The 21,646-nt window shown below is 40.6% G+C and overlaps 1 protein-coding gene across 3 annotated transcripts in view; it reads left to right on the top strand.

Moving 5' to 3' along the window:
* The window catches only part of TMEM117 (transmembrane protein 117), a 231,914-nt gene extending 218,062 nt beyond the window's left edge, over window positions 1-13,852 (top strand). The window contains exons 5-6 of one of the 3 annotated variants that reach the window (XM_063323110.1): window positions 734-863; window positions 10,333-13,852. In XM_063323110.1, the coding sequence (XP_063179180.1) occupies window positions 734-863; window positions 10,333-10,973 (771 nt within the window). In that variant the 3' untranslated portion in view covers window positions 10,974-13,852. The remainder of the gene's footprint in view (window positions 1-733; window positions 864-10,332) is intronic. The other 2 variants (XM_063323108.1, XM_063323109.1) reach the window with 2 other exon arrangements.
* Window positions 13,853-21,646: the final 7,794 nt, after the last annotated feature.

Raw genomic sequence — 21,646 nt, 5'->3', positions numbered from 1 at the left:
AGTTTTGGCTGTAATGAGCCATGCTATTATGCCCATTTTCGAGTGACCAATGGTGGGTGCAGATAACCAAGTGAAAAAATTCCTTTAAATGCCGCTCCTCCTCAGCTGGCTTAGCACATGCTACTAAAATATGCATAATAATAGGTAAGAGCTTCTACATTTCAGCATTACCTTGTCAGCTGAAATACAGCAGAGGAGAAAACTGCGTTTGGATTGATTCAGACAGATTATGCTGAAGGGCCTGCACTTGCAGGGAGTGTTTATTTAGATGTGCTAAGGCCAAATACTGAAAACAGCCTATAATTGAACAAGTACAATACAAATATATGAAAGGTTTCAAGCGGTCAGGCCTCCTTTGACAATTTCTCTCCTGTAAACAGTTTGCCAAATTAGGAACAGAAGTTGTAACCAATATTGCAAGACTGCTATGTAGGTATTTGTATGCTTACACTATTTTGTACTATCAGCTGGTACAGTGGGTTCAATATTGTCATTCTGAAGCAAACTTTTAAACACATAATTACATGGAGCTGAAGTAAAAATCGTATTGTAATATCTAATATAAACAAGGTATTCTATTTCAAGTGGCTCAGTCAAACTTAAAGTAAGAAAATCCAATAATGGGAGGCTTAAAAATAGAATCTTTCCCTTTTATTAATTTAAGCCATTTTAAAGGGCAAAACTATACTGAGAAAGCTTTTCTTTAGGCTCTTACTTTTCTTTTTTTTAACAGGACTGGGAGTTTCCACATTTTATGGGTGATGTTGAAGTGAATCTTCCAGGCTTGCCATCTGCTCACATGCAGTTCAAAGTACCCTATTTCCAAAAGATCTTCAAAGAGGAATATCACATACATATAACAGGTATGTAATCTTACAGATTGTGACACAGTCACACAGTGAACTGCTTCTGTGTAATAGATATATGCTAACATGTTCTTAACCACATACTTTTTGTGTGTGGGTGTGTGTCCCGGATTACTATTTTTCTATCTGTGTATTTGTCTGTATCCATATCATCCATACATAAACATCTCGGGGAAATGAAGAACCTGTGTCTTATGAATCAGCGAGCCCTGCTGTTTTTTATGGATTTCAGCAACTTCTTGTGACACTAAGTAATACCTTTTGTAGCTTCAGAGATCTTTTATCTAAAATTACTCTCCAGGGGAATTAGCGGCTTATTTCATTTTCAAATCTCTTATGTGTTCGGATGCCTTTGCTATGATTTATGCTAATATCTTTTCATAACTTCGGTCATTCTCATCTGGCAAAGGCCACTCATACGCGTACTCCCATCAGCCATCTAACCAGAAGCAGACAGTTAAATAACATTAAATAAAATAGAATTGCAGTTATTCAAATGGATGGTACATATAGATAAAAAGTACCTGATCCTTGCATACTGTGAGACATTATTTTAATAACAGTAGGGAATGAAAAAGAGAAGAAGTTTAAATAGGAATAAATATTTTGATTTTACCTTCAGGCTAAGCACAAGGAGCATAGTTCCTCTATATTGGAAGAGATGGATAATAATGGATAGCAAAAGAATGCAGGTGTGAATTGATAGGGGTCTTTAACCGCTAATGTAAACAATCACAGCACATGATACTGTACAGGAGTAAGATAGATGAGAGCGTCCAATGACACAGCCATATGAAACTCCTGCAGAGCAGGGACAAAAGGAGCATTCAGAGATGATACAAAGGTAAGGCCAAGAGCTAGCAGGTGAGTCACAAGCTCACCAGGCAGCAAAAGCCAAGCGAAGAAAATGTGCCAAGGAAGAAAGAATGATGAACCCAGGACTCAGTCGAGATAGGCTGACTGAGGCCTCAGAAAAGGCATTTTCAGCAAAAAAGGCAGAAATCTGAGAGATCAGGTTAAAAGCTAGAAAAGAAGAGAAAATGAGTGCAAAAGTTACCTGCTGGCTGTTGAATGAGGAAAGGCAAGTGGGCCAGTAGGAAGTACGCATGGGGGGATGGAAAGTTTTTCGAAATTGGATGTAGGTGACCTGCTGGAATACTGAGAGAGAACAGACAGCCAGCAAGAAGAAAGAAGGGCTGGGACACATCTGAGTGAGACCATTTGAGCCACTGGGGGTTTGTGGAACAGAATGAAGTAAATCTCATGGTCAGTGACTAGAAGGTGTAGGGTGAGAGATGGGATGTGTACATGAACACATTTTTCTCTCCCAAGTGAGAAAAAAGAGAGAGGGAAAAAAAAAAGAGTATAAACATCAAATATTTGATGTCAATAATAGGTAGAGTATTCAGGGATAGTGAAAAATATTTTTTTTCTTAGTGCTCAAGACTAGAGCATGAATTTGGAGGGGCTCAGTCCCACAAGGTTCCCAGGTGCCCTGCAGTTATTTCATTGTATAAGGAGAAGTAGTGGAATGGGTACGCAGATGTGTATGAACAATGACTGAGGCATGACAGGGTTGGCTGTGCTATCATACAGAAACTCAGGATTTAATTAATGTAGATGAAAAACAATGGGTGATAGAAGAGGGACTGAAAAGCAAAGAACAGTTTGGCATTGCAGAAAAGACAGGGATATTGATGACAATCAGGGAAGAGCAAAGAATAAGCAACAGCAAAGAACATAAATTAGGGATCAGAAATACAACTGCTGGCAGTGCTGCTGTTTGAAAACAGACCAACCGACATAAAGCAATATTTATGCGTTGTAGAGTCTTCTGCAGAGACGACTGGAGGCCTTTCTGATTTTCTGGCAAGAAGGCGTTCTTTTAATGAGGATGAACTAATGAATAGGGGCTGAGGAATATTTTTCCCTGCCTAGCATTAACCAGATCCATTTATTAGATTCACTAGACAAATCAATCCATTTGACTGCACATCACATAGTCTGTCTACAGACTGCCTGTTCTATCTCGGTGCTGCACCACCCTTTAGGAGATCTAATAAACAGCCATAACACATGGCACAAGAACCTCCCTTTGGGTAAGTTTTGCTTGAACCATCTGTTCTCGCCATCAGTTCTTGTCTTAGGTTAGGGTATCATCTTGGATCATTTTCAAGCTCTAGTAGTTGTGTGGATGTGTAGATACTTGTAATTTTCTGCTCAAATCAAGGAGCTGATAAAAGAAAGAAGTGGTTCAATATATATATGACAAGATGAATCTAATCCAATCTGAAATAAGGGTGGAGAGTGATGCGCAAATGCAACTGCAGCAGATGACATGGGGGTAGGACATTGATAATGGCAGGAGGCCTGCTGTATTTAAGCCCTGTTTAATACATGGGATCCAGAATGTTAAATTTAACCATGGGACTTCTTTTAGTAACAAGCAGGAAAAGAAGATTAAGGCCTGAATATCATTTATTTTAGTACTTGCTATAGGGATGAAGTCAGGCTGTAAATCCATGACCTGTGCCCTGATTTGCAGAAACCATAAACCCTTTTCTCCCAAACAGCAAGGAGAAAGAAAGCATGGCTAAAGTACCATTTACCATATTTTTCCTGGCAATTTTTATTTTCCATAAGTTCTTTTACAATCAGTTTTGGTCGCTGTTGATTGATATAAATTGGGCAGCCCTAGGACTCCCCTGAGGAGACCTATTCGGTGCTGTGTTGCTCTAATGAGCAACGGTCCCACAAAGAAGCAGTAAAGGGACATTCAGAGGAGTAAAGGACTTCAAACCACCTTCCTGTTGGTGTGTGCTTAATGGCTTCATGCAAGAGCTGTACAGATGAAGGATTTCACAGTTACATGATCTGTGTTGCCAGGTCTCCTGATTTTGTCACAAGTCTTAAGACGGTTGTTTTTTTTTGTTTTGGTTGGGTTTTTTCGCTATTTTTTCTTAAAGTCTTGGCTGCTGACTTCAGTGACTACATGAGAATTTCAGCTTTTATATTTTTTAAAATAAAGCTCATGATTGCACAGACGAAGTGTTGCTTCTGCATAACTCCATGTCTAAAAAAGCAGATAAATAAAACAGTACTAAGTGTATTATTTTTAACCCATCTTGCTACTTCAAACTAATAACATACTTTCTGAGGCCTGACTTGTGATTTCTGAGTACTGTAAGTTGGCAGTAATGTTGAATTAACATCTGCAGCCTGCAGCTGATATTCTTCGGTGTAATTTTAAATTTACTATCAAAAGCATATTTTATTTTTACTGGTAACTGAGTACCGTGGTTTACTAAAATTTCTTTGCGTCTAGGAACTCCTAGCAAGCATCTACTTAGTATTAAATATTTTTATCCTGTTTTGGTAGCTGCTTTTATCTATGAACATCAAAAATAACTTGAATTCCTGCATCTGCTTAACTCATCTGGATTTCCCTTGACAGATGGTTCACTGCAATGTGTGTGTTTTCCTTCTTGGGCTGCTTTTTATGAAAATACATAATCTATCCTAGTTTCTATAATACCCAGGGAAATTTGTAAAACTTAAAAGTAAATTTTGTTACTTCAGATTCTTGCATGGTTAAAAGGCACTAGGGGGCCTGACTGGTACCCTTTAATAGCAGCACTGGAGATCCAAGAGCATCTGCTGTCAAGTGGGTGGATAAGTTTCAAATAGGAAATGTTCAGGTTTGGGTATCAGAACAGATGGGAGATTTTTCTGGCTGTTTATAAATGTGTTTCTGAGTGCTGATCTAGCCAGAGTGCCCTTCCACCCAAAGGAGAAATCACCACCTTCACGGCGGGTAAGTGCCTAGCGTGGCTGGCTCGTGGAGTTAAACCAAAAGCGTGTCTAAATTCAGGCCAAACATCACCTACACAGGGAAGCCTGAGGGAGCCCATGGGCAAAAATAGAAAGGTTAGAGGTAAAAACAAAGCTGTCCGTGCACACAGGTGTGAAAAAACCTCAGAGGATTTGCGGCTTAGTTCAGCTGTGAGTGGTCTTTATGCATGTATGTAGCTAATAACACTAATGTGACGGAAGATATGAAGAAATGTTTTGGAGATATGCGAATGTTTTACAGAGGTGCCTGAATGTTTTTAGACAAAAATTGCAATTGAGATAAGAGTCTAAAGTCAACATTTCCTACACTAGACTGGCTGCAGTTGCACAGCATGAGGCCACTTGAGGCCTTAATAAGTGGGATTTTCACACCTCCTCTTGACCTCAGGAGAGGTGCTGAGGACTGGCTTCTACATAAGATCTCTATTTTTTCGGACATGACTGCTCTGTTGCAGAGTTGACATACAAAAATAAAAATGCTCCAGAACCAGCAGCTAGTTTGGGATATTTGGACCTGCAGGATCTGCTTCAGTTGTCCAGCAAATCAGTTTCATGGGGGATTGTGGACTAGTTGCTGAACCCCTTGTAGGCCTTATCATAGAATCACGGAATGTGTTGGGTTGGAAGGGACCTTTAAAGGTAATCTAGTCCAACCCCAGCCTCTTTATCAGCCTCTTTAAAAATGAGCACTGCCCAAACATCATGTTCATCTGGCAGAAATAGGTGCCTTTCTGGAAGAAGAAAAATCCATACCTTTTTCACCACAAGAAAGGCCCTGGCATTCACATGCAGTGCACGTTTGTTGTTCAGCTTCAGCAGGGAGGGGAGAGTGTTTCTAAGCAGAGGCCCGTTGTCCTGGTTTGAGGCTGGTGTTCAGAGCATGGTCCTACGGTGCAGGTCCAAACTGCCGTAAGTGGAGACAGTTGTAGCGTCAAGGTTTCCCATCTGGTGAGTGCCCAAGCCATGAGGATACAGTCGTCCTCAACAGCCATGCTTTCCCTGAAAATAGAGATCAAGTTTTCATCCCCAAATGATGATTGTAGGCTACAAAGCCTAGAAAAAGGTGTCACATTCTGCATCACAGACTAACAGAGACATCCAGAATATGCTCGTCTAGCTACATGCCTCCATTTTTTCTTTTGGGGGATCTTTATTGAATCAGATTTCAATATTGCACCACATTTCCCAATACACCAAACCAGATTCCTGACTCCCCAAATGTCATGTGTAGCACGTAAGAACTTCAGTCATCAGCCAGGTCCACTTTTAGGTAGTGCGTGGCTGAATGACAGAGACTGTTTTAACTTCTAATTTTCTTCATTGTAACTTCATTGAAGAGTCTGGGTATAATTCTTTGGGGAAGTGATTGACTAGCCTTCCAGTCTTGAGAGCTGATCTTACTACATCCTTCCATTTCAAATTGTGTCTATGAAAACTCCACCAGCTTCAAGAAGGGCTAAATGGTGCCAGGTACACACCAGTATTCTTGGCCGTACAGACCACTGGAGTACAACCAACAGTAGGGCAGGAGTGGTACTGACCCTACGGAAACTGGTTAAGAGACAAAATAAATGACTTCATAATGTGGGACTCCATATTCCCTTATCACCTTTAATCTGTAATTAAATTTGAAGTGCTGTAAAATAAATTATAAATATGTTTTTTAAGAAAATGAATACCTATAGCTTCATAATATATTTATTCTGACTCTTCGCAATACTCTAAGCCTGAGCTTGTTTATGTGCAAGATGAGAGGTCAGGAGTGACTTCTAATTTACCAAGTTTATTTCCTATATAAGCTTGATATATGACTTAAAGTTTGCTTTAAAAAGCATTATGCTAAAATTAAGGTGCAATATATAATCATTTCATATACATAGATTATACACATGTGTAATGTTAAAGCTTGGTCAGTATTATAAATCTCAAAAATTACTTGTCATGGGGAATTACCATCAAATAGATATTTTGTGAGTGGAGGCTGTCAGACCTCTTGATTCAGTCTGCTTCGAACATGTTTATCACTGATCTAGGAGGATTCCTTGGTAAAATGGGCTTATTTGGCTATCACACGTGCTAGTACAGCGGAAAAGTACATGTCTTGGAAGAAGGATAGACAGCAGAGGACACTGTATTCTAGTAAGAGGCAAATACTTTCAGTAAGTAACCAAGACAGCACTAACTCCCAGTCATTTTGTGTCTAAGGAGATTAACGCAGCCCTTGGCTACAGGGAGTACTGAGTAGGTGTAGGAAGATGTCATTGTGTTCATATATGGTTTTAGCAAGACTGTTACTCATATACAGTGTTTGCTTCTGGTGACAACAGTGTTCAAAATAAAAGGAAAAATCACAGAGCTCATCGAGCATGACAGTGACGCAGAAGATGGAAAAATTGTCTAGAAATGAGAAATGTAAGGAGTTTTGAGAAGATCCACTGTAGAATACAGGCAAGTCTCAGGCAACTAACTGCCACTTAGGTTGCAGTTCATCTTAATTAACTGGGGTTTCTGCATTGAAGCTGTTTATCTAAGCACCCTTTATAGCCCACGCTGACCCAAAGATCCCAACAGCAGAGCTATGGGCTGTGCTCCTGCCTGCCTAGCTCTGTTGAGGAGCTGAGTGAGGGAGCTTCAAGTTCATGCTTTTTATGCGACAGGAATCTCTTTTGTATCAGGTGAGCACTCAAATTCTTAACATGAGGGTGAAGCCTTTTTTAGACAGATCCATCTTAGAAAAGATTCACAATTAAGAAACCACAATGTAGGATAGATACTACATGAAGCCTGAGATCAAGCAACAGTCTACCTCTATCCAGCATTTGCAGTGTTTTCTGCTAGCTTCTTAGTCAACTTCTTCACCAGCTGCAAGCTTCCATCTCAAGTCCTACTCCTTAGGTGGCTTGCTCTGCACATGTCGCATTTAGGGCAATGCGATTGGTGTGAAATCTACTAGGTGCCATTATGCCTAAAGAGGAGGTAAGTCATAGCTCAGCATGGCAATGTCTAAGATTCCTTTGTCAGTCATACCTGAAACCTACAATCTAGAAAATCATAACAGTGTCTTTTGGCCTTTATAAAGGCCATCTCAATAATGTCCCCATCTCGCTGTGCTTCCTATTTTAACCTTTCAATTGTCTGTTTTCTCCCTCCACATCTTCACTCTTGCCATGTCCAGCTGAAGGGAAAGAGCAATACTGGTCTTACATGAGTTTTTCCCCTTCCTACTATCCTTAGGGTCTCACAGACCTCTCTGGAAAGTCACCTGTCTTGGCTCTACAGAAACGCAAAGTACCACAGATCATATTTTGATGAAGCCAATAACAAAAGAAGTGGAAGGTCTTTTTGGATGAGCTTATAATGCATTTTCCTGGGAAAAGAGTATGGCTTAGGGAATTAATTTTGGGGCAATGCAGCAAGCGGTTGCTTTCTGCTTGAAACAGCTTTCTGGTTGAGACGCAGAGTAATATTTGATGACAGATTATTGTTTCAAAAAGTGCCCAAGAGAACAACCATAACACAAAAAGCAAGGTTTGAATGCAGTAAATCGTGTTTTCTTTCAAACTGGCCATAGATAAACAGACAATGGTTCTAATATTTGTTTCATTGTCATTTGCGTTTAGCCTATTTTCCTAAGGAAATGAGAATTACGTGATCCTGTTCTCTGTGTGGATTGCTCTCACTCTCTATCCAACACTCAGTCAGCATCAAATAACTTTTGAACCCGGGGCCAGTTTCAAAAACGTTTTTCAGAGGGTGGGAATCTGAAAAATAGTGACATTAACACTGTGTCCTAAGAAATGGTGGTTAGGTAAAGGAGACTCATCTACGTTAGTGCCCCGCTGAGGAAAAAGCAGGGAGAAGTCGGCTATTATGTTCTGGTTGACAGCAGCCAACTGATCAGTGAATATATGTGTCCCAGCCAGCCCATCAACACACACTATGCAAGATACATTCTGTCCCTGTCTGTTGAAAGGTCATATGTGACGGGGAAGCTAGGGTTATTCTGTTGGAGAGAAACACAGGAAATGCAGGGCAGAAATCCACAGGAAACAGCATCAAAAGGGAGTGTATTGTTTGTTATTGTATTTCATATTTTAACATCATTTTCAGTGTCTTGGTGTTGATTTAAGGAACTTACATATTGTAAAATGTGGTGAAAAGCTTCTAAAACCATAATTTTATTTAACGGGTCCATTATAATATTGATGAAAACACAGAAAAAAAAGATAGAGGAGTTATTCACGGATTATGTGAACAGGAATAGCTGCAAGGTCTTTTCAGTGCTGTTGATTTCTGGATAGCAACAGTAACAAAAGAAAATGAACATTCTTGTTCATTTTCAGTCTAAGTATAATCTAGACTGAAGAGGACTATTAAATACAATTGCTGAAATGCAAGGAATTACTGTCCTTACCCTCCTGAAGCATTCTGGTCGTACCATTTGAACACAGACTTTCAGGAACAGGAATCCATTTATTCTTTCCCAAGCCGATGACATAAGTGGTTTGATAGGTACTCTGATACTTTCATTTTCTTTTTCACTTGAAACATATTTAAATATGATTCCAGTATAGACAAATATAATTCATCACCAACAGGACCAATCCTCCATGAATGTCCTTCTACATAATGCTGACATGTAGATTTGCTGGGTTCCTGTGTAGTGCCAGTCATCACTGCACAGGTAAGATCTTAACGTATGCCCACCTAGAATGTAAGAGATGCTTTGACTATGAAAATAGTATAGTTTGTTTTGTGTATTCTTAGAATAATTTGGTTAGAAGGAACACCTGGAGTTCATCTGTTCCACAACCCTACTCAAAGCTGGACCAACTTTGCAATTGCATCAAGTTATCTTTAATGTCTTTTGGATGCCTGTAGGAAGCATACAAAAGACTAATTTTAAATAATAAAAGGAGAAAGGTTTCCTCCTCCAGAATCGCAGGAGCTTAATGTTAGGCTATGAGTCAATCCCTGGAGGAGTTTCTCATTACGCAGACTATAGGAAAAGCTAAGCTGACTACCCTCCCAAGACTACAGTCAGCCCTTGCTATTTCTTGAGGGTATAATATCTCTAAATCACATTTTATGCAATTGTCCCCACCTGATTATGTCTGTGCGCCATGGTTGGTATGCCAAACAAAGTATGTATATACTCTTAAAATTTACATAATTACCAACCCCCAAAACCTCAGTCACTTCAGTCATTCCTGGCATATAAACAGTTCTATCAAATAGTGCCTTTTCATGGAGAATTTCCATGTGAATATTTTCTAAGCCTTGCAATTAATGCTTTTTTAGGCTTTTTGATCTATACCACCACATCACCTACAGGTCTAATCAACAGGTCATCTACAAACTGCAATGTGAATTCAACTGATATGCTGCTGTGCTTGCATTACAAAATTATTTTATTATGTGCCCAGACCTAATTCTGAAATGCTAAGGGATATTCAGCATAAATCTGACTATGGTGGAAATTTTATTACAACTTTGCTTTACAGATTAATAAAAAAAGGATTATTTTTTCTCTGAGTAACTTTTACATGTGACTGCATTTGTACTGCTTCTGAAATGGATATGTTAGATGACAGAACTTTCTTTTTCCAAACAGGCAAATGGTTTAACTATGGAATTATCTTCCTTGTTTTAATCTTGGATCTGAATATGTGGAAGAACCAAATATTTTACAAACCTCATGAATATGGTCAATATATCGGTCCTGGACAGAAGATCTACACAGTGAAGGACTCAGAAAGCTTGAAGGACCTCAATAGAACTAAGTTATCTTGGGAGTGGAGATCAAATAACACTAACCCGTTGACCAACCGGACCTATGCTGAAGGAGACATGTTCTTGCACAGCAGATTCACAGGCTCTAGCCTTGATGTCAAATGCCTGGCTTTTATTCCAAGTTTGCTGGCTTTTGCTTTGTTTGGTTTCTTCATCTGGTTCTTCGGGCGATTTCAGAAAACTGACCAAGGCATGGAGAACTTAGACAAATCATACACAAGAATGAAACGAAAGTCACCGTCAGATATGGGAATGACACGAGAAAATACACAGGTGTTAGTAGAAGAACCGTTAAGTTTTCAAGAACCACATCTCGTATCCATAAAATCAGACTTAAGTGAAATAGTCTTCAATTCTTCTCTCCTAACTTCTGAAAACTTGAACGCACAACTGAATGAGCAAGATAGCCCTTTACAGCCAGTACCAGAGTCCTCTGTCCCTAAGAGTAATCCTGTGACATAGAGGAAAATACCCAGGAAAATCAGTTTAAATAAGCAGTTACTATAAGATTTCAGTTTTACCTTTTGTAAGTTAAGATTTCCATAGTGTTTAGAATAAGAAACTCAACCTATACCAAAAGGTGCTCAGCATGCTTTTTCTAGGAATTTTGTTTTTTACTTGTATTATAGTATGTGCCTACTGTATATCTAACATTCCTTTATAGATTGCTTCCCAAACTTGCACAAGCTATTTATTAATACATTATCTTAACTGTATAATAGTGTATTAGATGATTACTTGCAGGTATAAAATTCTACCGTGGTGGTGCCTTGAGACATTAAACTGTTTTTTAACTCAACACCAGATGTATAGCACAGTTCTTCTAATCTATTTTGCAAAGCTTTTTTGTATATGGTTATTTCAAGTATCATTTGATGTCTTGACGGAGGAGATAGTTATTCCTAAAGAAGGGTTTCTGTTAGGACATCACAACTTGACTTTGTTATTTACTCATCTGTGAAGTCAGTGACTTTGATGACCGGACTGCAGAGAAGCATGTTGATTACCTTTTTATTTTTGCTGGCTAGCTGCCAAACACAAATACAGATTCATTATGCAGTAAACAGCAGAGTGATAATACGGCATGGGTCACTACTTGTGGAAATATGACTTTCTCCATCAGTAATAGCAATTAGGTGATAATGCCTAATTATATTTCTCCTAATTAAAGATAAACTGCTCCTCGATGAAAAGTTTTGCCCTTCACCTTTTAGAAGCAGAGGTGAAAGTACGTGGTGGAAGCAACTCTTTCCATCATCACACCAAACCTATGCAACGTCAAAGAGCCAATAGAGTGATTACAGTAAAGGGCACAAAGCCCATTAAATCCAGTATTGGTGTGGTTCAGTGCAGATAAGGTCTGGGCATACATGAAACATACGTAGAAACACAGCACGCTGTCTGTACAGTCTAACTTCTCCAGTTACTGAATAAATGTTTAGGGGCTTTAATTAAAATAGCTTAAGAAATGAATTTTATACCCTTTTTTTTCATTCATTCATTACCCATGAATAAGTGTATCCTGGACGCAGAAACATAGAGAAACTGTGGGTTTTGCTTTTTTGAAGGGGACTTTGTAATGTGAATTCCTCCGCTGTATGATCAAACTATATGCACTGAGAAATTGCATATCTAAAACATCAGAAAGACTCTGATTTGCCTCTAATTTAGTTCTATAAATTGTTGTTACGAGTTACTAAATAATAAGTCATTTTTAAGTCTGAATTATTTCCCTGTCATTTACTGGTGTTGCTGTATTTTGTCTTTGTGACTTCTTTATCTCCGTTGTTTTGATCTATCTGCTTTTAAGTTTTTGGAATGATGAATTTAGCATGCATAATAGAACTATGCATTTATTAACTGTCATCACTTGAGAGCTAATTTTAATAAAAATCATTCAACAATTGTTTATTATGAGGCAGGAACATATATTGTTAGTTTTGCAATTTTTTTAAAATATTTTACCCATGCATTGTCCTATTTAAAATCATAAATATTTCTGACACTAAAAAAGACAGGCTGTACCACAGTAATGTCAAAATCAAATATTTTGCTTTTATGGAACATTTAATATTTCATCAGGAGAAAGTTCACTTTATAATCAGACTAAATCTTTATCCATTAAAAATTATGACTAAAAATAAATTTATTAGCTTTTGCCTACTGCAACCTGTAAACTTGTATAATTGACTTAAGATATAGTCAAAGACAAGCCATTAATTAGTAATGGTAAAACACTGTGAAATCCTGCTTGACTATATAAAAGGTGACTATATTGATGTTTGACTTTCAAACAGCATTTGATTTCTTAAGTAGTTAAAGAAATAGCTGATTAATTTTGCAGCTACATGCTTCTCTGTATGTTTTGGACACTGTAAACCCAAGTACTGAAAATCTCCCATTAACTCATTTTTCCTTTTTGTGCATAGGAGTGGTTAAATCCATTAATATGTAGGCAGAAAATGAAAGAATCACTTGAGCCTTACAGCCTGCATGATTACATGACTCTGAGAAAACTGTTATTAAGCAACTGATCCGCAGCTAAAGCAATTCTGTGACCTCACATTCAGTTAATGCTTTTAAGGTCATTATAAGCCTGCATGAAAGAGAGAAAAGCATCAAGTAATCCTAGCTTTTGCATGAGTATTTAAAGAAATGGTCAAGCAGAGAGGCTGCTTATATCATGAATTCATAAGAAGTTAAAAGTTTCGGTGTAGCCGCTCACCATGGTCAACTCATCAATTTAATTAAAGGAGGAAGGACTCCTCAGTTGTGTGGGAGTCTTATTTGTAAACACAGACACAGATGGGAGAAGAGAAGTATTTCCACTCCCTGCTTCCAGTGTTGAGTTTGAGAAGCCTGAGTTCGGTGGCTAGGCTTACCCTAAGCTCCTCCTGAAGCAGGCAGAGACTGGGGAACTGAACACCCTAAAGGTGATTCAGTACCTAACTTAGTCATTTATCCCTGCATTAGTGAGTAGCGCAACTCAGCAGGAATGGGTTTGTGGAGTGAAACAGCTGGTGCTGAGGACCCAGCAGCCACACTTTGTGCATTTCAGGATTTTACTTCAGTTTAGCTCATGTCTGGTCCTTATAAACTGAATACACGATAGTGGCTGGAGTATGTTTCGGACAAATCTCATTCACGTGCAGAGACCATGCAATTTGAATTAGGAGAGAGTAAGAAGCGGGCACAGTCTAAACTGCATTCCTGAGCTGAGCTACTAATGCAGAGTCATCCTCAGTCTTCTCCTGAAGCAACTTGTTTTCCTCCATGGACCGTAGAAGGGTCAGTGGGAGACTGAGTGGCTAAGTAGGAGGGTGAAATTGGTTACCCGAAATGGGAATATTCCGCCTCCACGCACATTCATTGTTTTCAACTCTTGTTCATTATTAATATTCTGAAATGCTTCTTTAACTCAAACCACTCTGAAGTGCTTTCTAGTACAGTGCCCATAGCTAGGACCTTGATATGGATGGTTGACCTTTTCCTGAAAGCCTAACTATTACACAAATTCTTTCACCTTTTTTTCTTTGCCTGAAGAAGAATCCATAGAAGGGAAGAAACTTGAGGAAGTGTCAATTTTTCACACACTGCACAAGTCTCCATTCTGCCCTCTATAATAAACGACCTAGCAGCTGCCATCACTACTGGGCTGGCCTGCGTCTGCTTTGTCAGAGATCAGATTTGGTACAATGGTTCTTTTTTTTTTTACCATAGATACACTGTATGGTGATGGATGATAGATACTGCCTAAAATAGCATGCATAGAAGAGACATCTCTAGGATAAGCACATAAGATTTATGAGCCCACAGGTGCCTATAAATTGCCTTAGCGTCCTCAACAATTACCTTTGCGGAGATAGAAATGACACGGAGCAAACAGAAGGTAAGAATGTTTGTAGAAGGTACCTTAAATATAATATTCATGCTTATGAAAGTGTATATGTATGTCTAAAATCCAGTTGTATAAAACGTGTATGTGTATGTATGTTAGGAGCCCAGGGATTAGTTGATTCTGTTGGGGGAAACTGCTGAGTCTCAGGCAGACGATTCGCTACTGCCCTCTTTATTCCGCGTTGCTCCAGGAGTCAGTTACTCCAGGTTGCTTCATCTCCTCTGCCTCCACTTCTACTGCCTAGAAAATACAAAACCAAAAAAGAACATTTAATTGCACTATCTGCTTCCCCAAATTACGTTTTTGTCTAATTTATGGAGAAAGTAAATTTTTCCTGTTTTAAAAGATTTCTGTCCTCTCCAGCTAGTATCATCGTACTCTGGGCTACTGCGCTGTATTGCAGTAGGTGTTAAATTATTGCTTTTCCTGCGGTGAGTAGCCTTCATCATGACAACCACCTGGAAACAAAGAGCAGACACCTCTCAAAGACTGGAAAGGCAGCAATTCACATACTTCCTAGACTGGCAAGATCATTTTCCCACAAGTGAACAGGTTATGACTCACTAGTAAAAGATGTAACAGATTTTTAATACAATGCCCTTAATTTTAACAGCCTTCTAGGAGGAACTTAGTGGGAGAGGACTTTTTATCTCAGGCCATAAAGTTGAAGTAGTTACGGTCCTGCAAGCAGAGTCTTTCAGCTTTTTAGGGTACATTTTAAAGTAAGCAGCTTAAACTTTGCGCAGATTGCAAGAACCGTAAGAATTAGACAGACCAAACTGTGAATAAGAACATAAAGTTGATTAACTTGTAGCTGCCAGGTGCAGGATGTAGACAAAACCCACATTTATCAGATGTTAGAGCGAGCCTGTGCTTGGAATTATGGACAGTGGCATGCAAGGATTCAAACTGTATTTATCAACAAACAGTTGCAGCCCCTTTATCAACAGAGGTGCCACTGCAAACACCGGACAGACCAGCTTTTCTAACCTACGGTCTCTCTCCTGTCCATCCCTTCTAAGCCACAAATGACAAAGGGGTTGTTCATTTCCCTGTGCACTCAAAACTGTCCTGTGGGGAGCCCGGGCTCCCTGAATGTGATGTGGCATGGCATTGCGATTCCTAATATACAAACTCCCAAGTAGGACAGCCAAGGACAAGCAAAAAGAGGAAGTCTGGTCTGTGAGTTCCACCACCTTGAGGTGAAGAAGAATGGCTTACGTCACCATTTCAGAGGCAAATCAATATAAATGGAAGTCCTGTTTCATGGGAACACAAGGGGGAAAATGGAGAGACAGCAAATCACTATAGATGCCTATAGATGCCTTTCCATCCCCTTCAGATATTCAAATAGAAGCAGCAAGTCCCTGTTCCCAAATGCTCACAAACAATTCTCAGCTTCCAGATGACTTCTGGGTGACTAGCTCTTCTGGGTGACTAGCTCTTCTGGATGACTAGGTTTTAACACCATCTTATTTCTCTCCTAACACTTCCTCTGCATGGGGGATGTCAGCAGCTTTTCACTGTTTGGGGGAAGAGGGTAGTTTTCTGAACAAGAAGTAGGGAAGAAACTTATGAAGGAGAAGCCCTGTGAGGCCACGTTCTCCACAGCAAACTCCTTGTTGGAGAGAGAAAAAGCATAAATCCAGCTCCTCTGCAAAGAGGAGTGTAGTAGCATCCAATCCTTTCAGAAACAGATGTTACAGCAGCAGCGCAGTCACAGAGATACTTCTAATCTCATGCTTTTCTTTTGATGTCTGGCAATTGGGGTCTGCGGAAGAGCAGCTTATCTGATTCCTGCAGGCAGGTCATAGACCTGGGCCTCATGCTGCTTTGCGACGTCTGGAGCACTTCTCTGCATATTGAATTCCTCCTTTCCCCGCTGCCCCCCCTGCCCCTCCCCCCCCCCCAGTCTGTTTCATTCTTCTTTTTTTATTTCCAATAATTTTTGATTGTTAGTGACCTGAACCGCAGATCACCCACCAAAGGCCCATAACTGCTGTTATTGGTACAGTACCATCTGTACACAGGCTCTGCCCAGCCGAGGAGATTCTGCCAAAGCAACAACAGGTGCCTTTCCTAAAGCTCTGTCACAACCTAGGGACAGGTCTAGGGAGAACATGGTTCATTGCAATACTGTATGCTACATGCAGAACGGGTTTTGGTCCTTCTAACCAGGTCCCTCCATGGAGCATTACAAAGGAACGTTTACAGACCGGGTTATTTTTATGACTCGATGTATTTATTCAAGAAGACACGTGACTGTGTAACTTTAAAACACTCGGAGCCCTGTCTTTGTTGTTGCAACCTTCTTTGCTCTCAGCTACATGCGAAGGAAACATGGGCCACGTGAACATAATAGATGTTTTCCTCAAGTCTGCCCTCGTTCCAGCTCTTCGGTTCCTGGGGAAAAAAGGCTTTCAGCCTGCTCATGCGCACGGCCCCGGTGTGTCCTGCCTGGCATAGCTTCAAGGCTGGGGATTTTAAGAAAGATCAGGCTCCTTTCTTCTCTGCAGGCAGACACGTACTGCTGCCGCGGCTGGCCGTGGTGTGATTCCTACCTATTGTCAGGGAAATGAGAAAGACAAGCAGCAAGGGGTCACAGTAGTCAAAACTGAAATGCAATATTCGTTTCTAAAAAGCCAATATTGGCTGATTGTTTGCTCCCTCCTTTTTGCCATTTTTCAGAGAGGCAGTTTGAGATGGATCAGGACATTTCCTCAGTTATCAACTCCTCTTTTTCATTGTTTCTTTTTCCCGTGGGATCCTTTCCCACCGTTTGCTACTATTTAAATCTCTTTGATCCTCAGCATCCACAAAATGCAGTTTCCATTCAGGATCTTCCTTTCTTCTCTGCTTACCTACCCTTCACTTGCATATGTTCATAGGACAGTTCAGATGGGAAGGCATTTTAGCACAAAGCAGGATCCGCTCTGACCTCAAACCAGGTTGCTCAGGGCTTTATCTTTGCAGGTATTGAAAATATCCAAGAATGGAGACTGCACAACCTCCCTGGGCAACTTGTTCAAAAACCTTCTCAGCATTGCAGTGTAAATGCCGCCACTGGTAGAAAACTGCAAGAGAGATTCCCAGGAAGTGGGAATGAGCAAACTACGTGCAAACCATGACAAGTGACACAGTGTGAAGCCAAAGCTATCAAGATGAGAGCTTGGCTCCGTTCAGGTACACTCTGCCCTCTGGGAGTGAAGCCACACCAGTTCTCGCTAGGTGCTACACAGGCATAACTGAAAGCAGAAAATGGCGTGAAAGTATTGAAAAAAATCAAGATAGTTTCTTTGTGATGCCGAAGTTAATTGTAATTCTGTTTCATACTGATGTAACTGGTGTCTGTTTATTGCCTGGTACTGTATTTGCATATTGAAGAAGTCAATTATCTCTTCAATTTGCAATCCTTGGCTCATGTAATCAATTACCCTGAGTGAATGTTTAACATTAGTCATGAAAGAGTCATACTTTATTATATTGCTTCTAGAAGAACCAGTAGCACCCATTAGTAGAACGGATTATTACATTTTTGTAAAATCTGTATGGAGGAAACCAATTGAATAGCTGAACTTATGCATTGCCCAAGTCATTAATCTATACAACCATACTGTGATCTTTATTAACTGGAAAATCATTTAGATTAGCTGAAAAAAAAGACTTGTTTCTTCTCAGACTTCCATTCATATTGACTTTCCATTACTGGCCTCATGTATGTCTGCACACACAAGAGTGTTAGAACTAATCTCCAAAAGGAAAAATAGATTAGAAACCAATGCCTGCATGTAATGCGGATGAAGGCCAGGCTGGTCAGGGGGTTGTTTCGTTTTAATTGAGGTGTAGACAGTGCAACTAAGGAGCCCTTCCCTCCCAGCAAGTCTGGCAGAGGCAATCAGAAGAAAGCTGGCCCCAGTCAAGTTCTCGTCTGGGAAGGTGGCAGGTTACTTAAAGAAATGCGAAAGGGAGAATGACAACTTTGCAGAAAAGCAGGAGGTTTAAGCAGTAAAGGAGAGGATGGATGTACAAAGATCAAACAAATCAATACCATTTAATCCACATTTGTGTCTTAAAGCAGTAGCTTATCTGAAGAGCCAGTGTAATTTTAAAGGGTAGAAAGACAAAGGCAAAGGAAGTAGGTAGTAAGAGACTATCTTATTCAAAAACAGGTTATTAAAAAAGTATTGATGGACTCTCCCTCCCTTGAAACAGAGATAAATGTCGATGATGACTGCTTCTGAGACACTGCATGCCTTACTGACCTTTCCTTGACAGGTTTAAGGGGACATAAAGGGAGTCAGCGTGCTGGTGGCTACTAAGTCTTTTGGACAATGAAACATATACTCAGTGGTCAGAGTTTCAGTGTTTAATCATTCATAAAATCATTTGCTGAAAGCAGGCATTGCTTGAGCCAACAGCAGCTAGAATTAATGTATTCCAGAACTGCAGCAGCTCCAGCTGCTCCAGATGTTTGAGGACCTTTGTGAAGTTCGTTCCCTGTCGACTGTGGCAGCCTTGCCAGGTAACGCTGCTGAGGACGCACGTGTGGCTTAACTTCTGTGTCATCCTGCGATAACACCAACCTGATCCCACAAGTACAGATAATTTACAGTAATCATTGTTTCCACATTTCCATGGTTACTGGAAAGAGAAAGATTTCTATTTTTGCTTCATGAAACTATACAAAAATTGAATGTTTTCCAAAATCTGTGCAAGGGTAAAATTAAATTGTGAGCAGACAATATAGCCGGTTTCCTTTCATGTGTGCCATCTCTTTGCTCTCTTTGCACCCTTTCCATCACTTCTGACCTGCACAAATCCCACCAGCTCCATAGGAAGGCTGCTCCTCAGAAATAATCCCAGAGGGGGCAGAGATCAAACTCTTTCCTATGGGGTCCTGGAGAAACTTCAGGCATCGCTCATTCAAAAAGAAAAAAAAAGAAAAAAGAATATTGATTCCATGGTCTAAAGAGTTTGTTATTTCTATAAACGCAGCTAAAGCAGATGTGGCAGAAGTTGACAGCAACCTCCTGCTCCATTTTCACAGTAAGTCTGCCTATGAGGGCCAATATACTTATTTGTTGGACCTATCAACTATAGGTAGGCTTAGTGTGCAGCATTTAATGAAACCTCCATGGAAATGTGTGTTGTTGCACCTGAAAGAGTGGGGTTTTCTTTCAGTTTTCAAACCCAGGCGATACCTCCATCACATAAGAGAGCACAGTGAGGAGTCCTTAGTCAATAACCACTCTGCGCTAACAGGTTTGTGAAATTCATGCAGGGCCATCCAAAGGTGCAAGCTCGGGTCCACGTGCACTGTGTGGATATTTTAGGTCACTGCACCTGGAGGGTTAGCCCTGTTGCTCTAAAGAGTGTTACCAAGAGGAGGTGTAATAATGGTCTGACTAGACTTCAAAGGCATCTGGTTCATTTGGGTGTATTTTAGTGCCTTGCAAAAGGCACGTGAAGGATTAAACACAGATGGCCCCTTTTAATGGCTCCAACTTTACATCACAAAAATCTCCACCATCTCTGTGGAGAAGAAAAGGAGGCAGTTAACAAGACCTTTCCTAGAGACCTTTCTGCTCCATCTTCTGTAGTCTGCTGGAAAAATGTCCTTTGCTCAAACTACCCACTCATCTCATTGCTCTTGTCACTATTTATACCACAGGAGCTTGTGAGTACCTTACACAAATAAGACTATAAAGATCGGAAAGGAACTGCTTGAAGAATTTGCAATACAAAAGTCAACCGAAGGTAGAAAGGAAAATTAAAAGGCTGAGATGTGAAATCACTTGCCCAAGTTCCGAGAAGTCAGGCATCCCATTGCTTGTCTATTTTATTAGGACTTTGGCCTTTCTATTCTGTTGCTGTCAAATGTTTGATTTGCTTCATGAGATTCACATGCACAGAGACACTGTGTGAAACATCCCAGGAACAGGATGAGGCGTATTTCACCCTGGCATATATTCCGTCTGGAGAAATGAAGTTTTTGAAGTCAGAAGGCCGGTTTGCTAGCATCAGACATCCCTTGTCTCCTGCCATGAAAATGCCAGCAAGGTGGCTGTAATGAGAAGTGGAAATACCTCACTTCTTCCTCAACTGCCTTCCTGACTTCGCTGATCTCAGTCTGGGTTCAGATATTGAGAGTCTGGAAAATAGATTTCAATAGTGCTGCATATCACAGCAAGTAACATGCAAAGAAGTTACAAAGCTGTTCTTTATCCCCCTAAACGTTGGCATCCTACTGTTTCTTTGCAAATTGTATTTTGCAAAAAGGAAGTAGTTAAATTCCTTTTCATAGTAAATGCAAAGACTGCCAGCGCTTATGGGATGGCAACTTCAGAATTTATGCCCGGTTGTGTTTACCTTCAGCTGTATCAAGTGTCACCGAGAAGCAACACTGGAAGTTCAAAAGACAAGCAGTGAAAAATATTCTTCTAACATGCTCCTGTCGTGTATGCTGTGAGTGCATTAATTTTTGCTGGAACGATGAAACAGGGAGACCTGTAAAACAACAATCCATTTGTAACGGGATTCTGCACGTAGCGTCCTGATACAGAGTCTCATCTGAGATGTGAAAGGGCCCTGTCAGTGTCAGTGTGATAAATACTATTTTTAGGGACAGGATGAGGGGAAACATTAGCCGAGTGAGAGCGCGTGTGAGCAGCAGGACGTGACAAGTGCTGCGCGGTGCCTCAGCCTGCGCACAGCCGGGCTGGGGTGTTTTGCCGATCAAGGTCAATCTGAGCACACAGGGACTGGTGAAAGGCAGGCGGTGGGAGAAACCCTGCTCTCCCTCCGTGTGTGGTGACAGCGCACCGGCCAGGCGCCTGGGCAGCTATGGGGATGGCTGCGGACATGCAAAGCCCCAGCCTGGGGCCGCCTGGCAATTTGCTGCCGAAAGCATATGTAAGTCACCACTAACAGACCTGCTGCTGCTTTTAGTTGAGCTTGGCCAGTGCAGTCTCATTTCTAAGCCATCTCCAGAGGTGGGAGGAGAAAGCCAGGGCACTCTGTGAGCTGGGGAGGGGGGGCTGGTCACGGAGCAGTGAGACGTCTCTTCCAAAGCAAACACCTGGCACCAGGAGAGGTGGCATCACCGCACGCCTCTGCTCCAGTCTGCGGCAGGGCAAGAAAGTGGAGCAAGACCACACCCTGCATCTTCTATCCCATTACTTTATGGGGAATCATAGAATCATAGAATGGTTTGGGTTGGAAGGGACCTTAAGGATCA

The sequence above is a fragment of the Chroicocephalus ridibundus genome, chromosome 1 (assembly GCF_963924245.1).
Source record: "Chroicocephalus ridibundus chromosome 1, bChrRid1.1, whole genome shotgun sequence".
Taxonomy (NCBI): domain Eukaryota; kingdom Metazoa; phylum Chordata; class Aves; order Charadriiformes; family Laridae; genus Chroicocephalus; species Chroicocephalus ridibundus.
This window is presented reverse-complemented; position numbering and strand designations above follow the sequence as displayed.